The sequence below is a fragment of the Cyprinodon tularosa genome, unplaced genomic scaffold (genome assembly GCF_016077235.1).
Source record: "Cyprinodon tularosa strain WSP-4 unplaced genomic scaffold, ASM1607723v1 ctg614, whole genome shotgun sequence".
Lineage (NCBI taxonomy): Eukaryota > Metazoa > Chordata > Actinopteri > Cyprinodontiformes > Cyprinodontidae > Cyprinodon > Cyprinodon tularosa.
Window position 1 is genome coordinate 177,869 of NW_024039357.1, and position 9,143 is coordinate 187,011.

A 9,143-nucleotide genomic window follows, 5' to 3' on the forward strand; every position below is an offset into this window, starting at 1 on the left:
CAAGGACATATAAAAAAATAATGAATGTGAATCTTATCACTCATGATCACTCAGAATGTCAATTCATATACTGCTTAAGATTGTTGTTCACTGAGTCCTGTTATTGAAAATTAAATGGCAGGGAAAAGTTCTGTAGGATATTGCACCAGCAACAGGGAGAAGCAGTGGACTGAGGCTGGAGGCAGAGCCTCAACAAGCATTATGTGGAGAAAGTCCCTTCACATGTGCTACAGAACTTTCACAAGGGCTGAGCAGAAACAGAACTAGATTGCTCAGCGGATCAAAAGCTTAAGCTTAAGTTTGGTTTGATTGATGAGCATCTGTGACCTCTTTCATCATTCTATCATTCTCCCATTCTGTATAACGTGTTAGGTCAGTCATGACATCATAACATTATGCTCTCTCTTCTTTTTCTCAACTTCATGTGCTGCTATTTGGCTCCATCCTGGAGAGAAATATCAGCTGTGCTGCTGCCATTACCACCTCTGTTTATAGATGCTGGAGCTTTGCCTGTTTTACAGTGTAGTCCTGTTTCTCTGACTGTGACTAACTGTATGTACTCTCTTTCATCCTCTGACATGGGAGCTGGCTCGGAGCTCACCTGCCTAGCTGTGTGTTTCCTGGAAGGGGCTGCCTGTGGAGCTGGTTGATAGTTGCCTTTTTTATCTTTGCTTCTTTCTGTATCTCTGCTTCTGTCTCCTTAAATCCCAGTCGGCCTCAGCAGATGGCCGCTCACACTGAGTCTGGTTCTGCTGGAGGTTTCTTCCTATTAAAAGGGAGTTTCCCCTTTACTGTCGCTACATTCAATTCAATTTTCAATTCAGTTTATTTATATAGCGCCAAATTCACAACTCATCTCAAGGCACTTTACAGTTCAACCAGATCATACAGTCAAATTGATACAAAGTTTTCTGTCTAAGGAAACATGCATGCTTAGTGTGAGGGATTGCCTTCAAGTCAATAAGTCAATGCAATCAACTGGTTTTCCTTGGTTTTCCAATCTGATTCAATCAGTTTTACTGTATGATCTGGTTGAATTAAGTGCCTTGAGATGACATGTGTTGTAAATTGGTGCTAGATAAATAAGCTGAATTGAATTTAATCTGTTCTGTTCCTGTTTGGCTGTGACACCATCCTATAAAGAAATATCAGCTGGGCTGCTGCCATCAACACCTGTGTTTATAGGTGTTGGTGATCAGCTTGTTTATATGTCTCGGACATTGACTAACTGTATGTGCTCTCTTTTATCCTCTGAGACGGGAGCTGGCTCAAAGCTCTTCTGCCTGGCTGTGTTTTTCGGAATTGGGCCACCTGTGGAGCTGGTTAACAGTTACCTTTTGTATCTCTACTTCTTTCTTTCTCATTGAATCCCATTAAGCTTCAGCATAAGGCCGCTCACACAGAGCCTGGTTCTGCTGGAGGTTTCCTCCTGCTGAAAAGGAGATTATCCTCTCCACTTTTGCTGCATTCATCCTTGGTGTGAGGGATTGCTGAAGAGTCAATGACAAAAATACTAGCTAATATCGTCATCACATGCTCATGCAGGAGGAGCGTGTTTTTCAAGTCAATGACTCAAAGCAATCAGCTGGTTTTCCATGATAGAACATTTTAAGCAATCTGACTGCTTGACAGTTCTTTCCTTCTTTACAGACAGTAAAGTGCCTTGGGATGACATATTTGTAATGTTGCACTTTAAACAGGAAATACACCAAACTTAATTTAATTTAATACACTTGCCTTTCCATGGCTTCCGTAACTCTCGTGCTTTCACTAGGTCTCCTCAATCGGTCTCACTACTTTGCTTTTAACGGTCTCACTTCTATTTACTCTAAGTTTAATGAAAAGCCATACACTGAGGCTGAATCTTCAATAATGCTTCAATGCCCTCCTTCAGTTCCGTAATGTTTTGGTGCATTGTATTTTACCAATTTGACATTACCATGTCAAAATGTGCACCTTTTACTGAGAAAACTCCCTTTGAAGATTGCATCAGCATTGGCAGGTTACTATGTTTTAGAGAAAAACCATCCATTCTGAACCAATTCAGGCAGACCTCCTGAATCAAACTAAAGTGCAGAAAAGAGTACTAGATGCAACCTGGGAAATCAACTTGCTCTCCTATTGTTTCTCATTCACTTTTTACAAACAGATTATGTTCTGATTTCTTATATAGACTTATGTAGACTGTTTCTAATTTTCTTATCAGAAATAATAATATTTGTTGTGCTAGCTAAAACTAAGTCTAAAATGTTTCTGTTTTTTATTTTCCATTACTGTCAGACTCTGGAAGAACCACAGTGCTGGTATTATTAGACCTCAGTTCAGCGTTTGATACTGTTTATCATTTGATTTTAGTATCTGGAAACCTGTGTTGCCCTTTCTGGTACTGCACTGGAATGTTTTAAATCCTACCTGGAGGATAGAGATTTTCATGTGTCAGTAGGGAACTTTAAATCAGAGACCAGAAAAATCACATGTGGGGTTCCTCAAGGCTCAATTCTGGGGCTCCCCCAATTCAACATCTACTCCCTCCCTTAGCTCGGATTATAGCAGCCAACAGGATCAGTTATCATAACTATGCAGACGTCACATAACTTTACATAATGTCACCAGGTGAATATGAACCTTTCAGAGAGTTGGCTAGATGCTTAGAACAGAGTATTATGCGGAGGGACCATAATTTTCTACAAATGCATAAAACCAAACTGAGGTAATAACCTTCAGACCAAAGGACCAAAGAGATCCAGAGTTAGTTCACAGTTTCAGCTACTACTGCTAGAAACCACTGATTATGGCCAAACTGTTTGTGTTGTGATGGACTTAGACCTCAACCTTCAGAGGCTCATAACAGAGGTGTCAAGTAACAAAGTACAAATACTTTGTTACTGTACTTAAGTACACTTTTTAGGTATCTATACTTTACTCCATTACTTATTTTTCTTCCTACTTCTGACTTCTACTCATTACATTTTCACACAAGTATCTGTACTTTCTATTCCTTACATTTTTAAAACGAACGTTACTCGTTACTCTTGGCTTCAGTTTAATGTTTATAAATCATTGGCTCCATCCACATCTAGTTAAAACTAGTGTAATTGGATGAGTCATATAACGCAAACACTCATTGGTTAGCTAAAGGAAATCATCAGAATCAAGCAGGGGTTCTTCAAACTGCAAACATGAATTGTCTATGCCATGCTACAATGTTGGATTCAGAAAAAGATGTTGAAATTTCTGAAAGGTCGGACACAGGGGAGAGCGTATCGGGAGATGGAGACGGAGACCAACAACAGATTAACTTGGTCGATCGATCTCAAAGAATTTTTCAAAACAGTCCGAGAAATTGAGCTTTCAATTCATAGCGGCATCTGGCTTTTTTTTTTTTAAAGGTTACTTTATACTTTTATACTTTAAGTAGTTTTTGGAGCACATACTTTTTCACTTTTACTTGAGTAAAGAGATCAAGTTGATACTTCGACTTTTACCAGAGTGTTTTTAAACTGCAGTATCTATACTTCTACTTAAGTAACAAATGTGTGTACTTTTGACACCACTGGCTCATAAAGGCAGATACTTAGTCACCCTTTTATCACCTGAAAGACATTTCCAGGATTTAAGGACTAATTTCCAAGCAGGATCTAGAAAAGCACATTCATGCAATTATCTTTAGTAGATTTGGATACTACAACAGTGTCTTCACAGGTTTGCAGCTGAGCCAAAACACTGCTGCCTGTGTTAAACCTTGAACTTAGAAAGTAGAGCACACCAGCCCAGTTCTGAAGTCCTTACACTGGCTCCCTGTAGCTCAGACATTAAAAGCCTTCTGTTAGTCTATAAATCTGAATAGATCTGCACATCAAAACATAACAGATTTGTTGTCAGTGTTTCAACCTCCAAAACGACTCAGGCCTTGTAGTTCCAGCCTACTCTGTACAGCCAGAATTAGAACCAACCACGGAGAAGCACCATTTAGATCCTATGCTCATCTGATCTGGGATAAAATCTCAGAAGACTGGAAAAGTGCTGAAATCCTGGGCTCTTTTAAAACAAAGTTAGAAACCCATTGGTTTAGAGCTGTCTTTGACTGTTGAAGTTAAACTGCTAACTGGGTTATTACGTAGTTCAAGGTCGTCATCCAACTGTTCTAATTTCTTTATCATGTTTTTTTTTACTTTCCTTTGTTCTCCTTTTTTGTGGTCCAATTGATTTATTTGTTTTACAAATGTTTATAATTTTATTCTGCTTTTATTTTTCTTCTATTTTATCATCTAATTCAAGTACGACACTTTGATTTGTGTATGTACTGATTTGTGCTATACAAATAAAATTGACTTGCTTTGTTGTGGAACTCATTATAGAAGGTTAAAGTCAACAAACAGTTTTCTATGATATGTTCTGGGATCAGAAAGACCACAGATGACCCCAGCTGAGTGGTCCCTTAGGGTAATAGCTCTGGGTCTAATACGCTGTAAAGGGAATTAGTGGAAACTGTGGCTAACACAACGTCACTTTAGGGAAAACATGTTTACATGACATCAGATACCTGGGACCTCAAACATGATCCAACTTTACTCTCAAAACTAAACCCTGAAACATGAGATCAAAGTTTTTCTTACTGCAGAAAGTCAGCAGTAGATTTTTCGTTGTGACTAATTTATGACAACTAAATTAGTTAATTAATTTAACACTTATCCGCCGTCTCACTTGGTAAGTTGGAATTACTACTCATTTGTAACCATAAATTTACATTTTAAGTTGGATCCTGTAAGAGGATGTCAGTATAGAGAGGCCTAAAGTGGGGTTCCAAAACAAAGAACAGAAAATATCTAAATTGCAATTAAACAAAAAATGCATAGATAATGGCTTGAGGGTACAGCCCGCACTTAAATCTCCAGGATTAAAAAATTTTCTGCTGCTCTCAAAATCAGCACAACATTTCTGCAAATTGGCCAAATGATGCATGGAGTTGCTGTGAATGTGCACACCTGCACACACCTTCAGTCCAGCAGGTGTTGCAAACAGGAAAACAAGCTCTGAAGAATTAGAGCCCAGCCAAGAGGTGCATGTTGCTTTAAAACTAAAAGATTATACGGAGTAACACACTTTTTCTCTTTTTTTCTTCTCATCAGGTAAAATAATTTATGACATCTTCGACAAAAAAAGAGCTGAAATGTTTGATAATACATCAATTAATGTTTAAAAAAACAGATAATGATGGGAGAACACAATGGTAAAGAAGATCACGTTTTACTATTTCCCTATATCTCAGCACAAAGAATGGAACAAAGCCTCTAAACAATCACCCTATTCAGGAGGAGAAAAACGGCACACTTTAATATTTAACCTTACTAACATCCAAGGAAAAAACCAAAACTGGTCTCACCTCTTGAGTAGTTATCTGAGCCATGAGAAAGAAGAAATTATTTTAGCGTTCAAAATCCACTAAATTAAGCTTGGATTAAAATAAAACCTATAGGAAATTCTATTCTTTATGTAAAAATAAAAGCAAATGTCCAATGTTTGTTCATTTAGGGTATCCTCCTACACATTTTTTCTCCTGGAAAGACAAGTAAAATAAATCTGTAATTTAACAAAAGCCTGTGGTAGCACAGTTTAAAATATCTAAATTAATCCAAAAAATTTTCAGTAACCAATATATTTCATATATGTTATTACGGTTGCGCACCAAACATGTTAAACAGATTTCATTTCACTTTTAGTGAAGTAGAACTAACTAACTTTAACAGAGTTGACCGTTAATTAATGACAAATCATGCTGACATCAGGCTGCGGTTTTGTCAGCGTGGAGCTCTGGTGCTCTGAAAAGTCCAAAAGAACATTTTGAAGTACACAAGGTAAAGGAAATTTATACAGTAAAATTCAGTATGAAGACAATTAAAAGTGCTTTATATAAAATAGGTAGATTCTTGATTAAAAACTATATCAGTAAAAGGAAGTTTTAAGGGTCCACTTTCTCATGAAAAATCATTCTAAAACTAAATTTTGTAAGAAATTTAATGTATCAAAGCAACATTTGTTCACTCTTCTTCTGAACTTACTGCCTTCTGGGTACACATAGCATTGCAGGATATTTTGCTGGTAATTTGATGTTCCTGGATAAATATATATTAAAACCAGGGCCACCTTTGAGATACCCTGGGGCCCTTAGGCAAAAGGAACAATTGAGGCCCTACACATGTGGACAAAGCTGAATTTCTTAAAGCTGAAAGTTAAATTCTCAAAATGAAAGTTGAATTACTCCTTCAGAATGTCCCTGAATGGAGTAATCCCAAGGGGTAAATAAAGTTGTCTGGTAGCTTTTTTGTTATTTTGAGAAAAAAACAAAATGCACAAAGGTATAACTTAAATCTAACAAATGTAAAAATAAAGAATAATGAAGAAAAATTCAATAAAAATTAACAAATAAAAATCAGACAATACTTTTCAGAGAGAGCCTCTCTTGCTAAAAGGCAAAGCGTCCCTGAGCTAAAAGCCTTAACCCAACACAGCTCCCCGGATGCCGCACAATTTCAGCCCACTGCCACATCCAAGAGAATTGGTTAAATGCAGAGTTAATTTTGTTGCTCTGTACTTGTGATAGTGTAATGACAATAAAAGCTGAAAAAAAGTAATCAATCCTAAGAAAAAAAAAGATAAACACATTTTTTTTTTTTTTATTATTGTCATGGTGGGATATTAGTCTTTTGATCTTGGAGATGTTCTTTGGGTGATAGAAGGCCGACTTTGTAACTCTCTATGTGCTTCTGAATCAAAATCTGAGTTAGGGAGGGCACGTAGATGTTGAATAGGATGGGGTCCTAAGATGGGCTCTTGGGGAATGCCAAATTTGATTTGGGGGAATTTTCATATAAAGTTACCTACTGACACAAAAAAGTAGGATTTAAACCAGTCCAGTGCTGGACCAGAAAGGCTTACCCGGTTTGGGGCCTCATGGTATTGCACATTTTGACTGTAATGACATTAAAAATGTGTATGAAGAGTAGTTTATGTGCATGTGTTTTAAACAACACTGTTCGTATGAGTATTTATTACAAAGGTCCACTTTTGGTAGAACATATATTCTGACTTCATAGCACAGTCTTCCTATTGGAGGTAATATTGTTCTAAACCTTATGACCATTTTACCTCATTTCAAATGTACCAACATCTAACTTCTTGTTTATTGTTTGACTTTGTTTCAGATTAACAATTTTACCTAAGAACCTATTTGATACTAAAAAAAGAGTGTGCTTTTAACACACTTCGTGTGTTTTTTTAACAACCTAAAGGGTTAAAGTACTTTGATGTCTTGATCCATCCAATCTGCTGGTCTTTATCAGCAAGCAGAAAGAAAAGATTAACTTTCACATTTCTTCACCTTTTTAAACTCTCTAAACTGTCTAATCAGTGCTACTTTAAAACTTTGAAAGTGTTGAAAGGAGTAAAGTGTGATGTAAATGCGGTGGGCGTACTCTTCCTCAGATGTCTCTTCCTTCCATCTTCAGGTGAATAAGAGCTGCAGTTCATCTTCAGCTTGTTGAGTGCTGCTGCTTTCAGGCTGTTGTTAATTTTCCATCAGTTCGTTCAGCTCCTCATTATCAGGAGCTGAGGAGCTAATCTATGTAACTGAAGCTGATGCTCTGTCCTATTTACATTTAAGCTTTTCTTTCAGGTTCTTACAACTTTGCATTCATATGTTATTTTCCCCTCTAGAGAAAACCTCCATGAACTCATGAGGACAGATTAACAGGGTCTATCTGTGTTTTAAAATGTTTTCCTATTGGTTCCTAAGATTATGGTTCTAATGTTAACAGTTTTTGTTTGAGTAAATAGGTGATTTTCTCTCTGTTGGTTCGGAAAATGTAAAAAAAAGAAAAGGTTGACTCAAGATCTTTGCTCAAGCTGAAATATCTGTGTGGAAGCAGCTTCTAATAAGGGTGAAATGTGTTTTCTTAGTTAATGCTGAGTTAGATATTTGCATCATGAATGATTTGGACAATCTTGCTCTTTTGTTGGTGGGTCCTTGTGGTCTGAGTAGTTTGATGTTTATCTGGTAAAGTTTTGTTTTTTTAGGGAGAACTTGGACTTATTTCAGCATACATTTCAGCAGTCATCATATCATTGTTCTTTTTCTGCAATGGTTTGGAGCCCTTATGAATAGGTAGGGCCTGCTTCTGTCGTTCTAATATTTTCAGAATATATTGGACATGAATGAGAACACAAACGCTGTGTTTGTGCTCCAGGGTCTGAACGACTCACTGACGAACCGTCAGATCTACTTCGCCCTCGCCCTGACGTCGTACCTCTTCACCATCCTGGTGAATCTGACCCTCATCCTCATCGTGTGTCTGGATAAAGCCCTGCATCAGCCGATGTATGTCTTTATGTGCAACCTGTGTGTATCTGGGGTATGTGGGGCATCCAGCTTCTACTTGCAGCTGCTACTCGACCTTCTGGATGATGCTCATATCATCTCATATGCTGGTTGCTTGGCACAAATGTTTTTCACGTATACTTACATCTTCTGCCAGTTCAGCAGTCTGACCGTCATGGCATACGACCGCTACCTGGCGATCTGCCAGCCACTGCGTTACTGGGCTCTCATGACTGTCCAGAAGGTGGCCCTGCTGTTGCTGCTTATCTGGTGTCTGTCACTGCTGGAAACAGCTGTTGGCATTGTCTTGATTGCCAGACTTCCACTCTGCAGCCACACCATTGCCAGAATCTTCTGTACTAGTTGGGAGGTGGTGAAACTGTCCTGCTCTGACACCACAGCCAACAACCTGTATGGCATCGTGCTCATGTTTCTGCACTCTCTGCAATTCTTAGTCATCATAGTCTCTTACGTCCACCTGATCCGAAGCGCCACCCGGTCTCAGACAGACCGTAAGAAGTTTGTTCAGACCTGCATGCCTCACTTATTCTCGCTGCTCGTCTTCACTGTCTCTGTGTTCTTTGACACACTATACTCTCGTTATGGGATCAACTCCATGCCGGCTCTGCAGAACGTGCTGGCTGCAGAGTTCCTCGTTGTACCGCCCATCGTCAACCCCATCATCTACGGCATGAACCTGCAGCAGATCAGGACACGGATCCGCATCTGGTTCAACTTAGAAAACCCTCAGCGGGAATTCTTTAAGTAA

At 38.4% G+C, this 9,143-nt stretch overlaps 1 protein-coding gene across 1 annotated transcript; it reads left to right on the forward strand.

Moving 5' to 3' along the window:
- The first annotated feature begins 7,861 nt into the window (after window positions 1-7,861).
- LOC119798222 (olfactory receptor-like protein DTMT) lies at window positions 7,862-9,143 on the forward strand. The gene has a single exon (XM_038307571.1). It carries the CDS (start codon window positions 8,208-8,210, stop codon window positions 9,141-9,143), a length of 936 nt encoding a protein of 311 aa, XP_038163499.1. The 5' UTR covers window positions 7,862-8,207.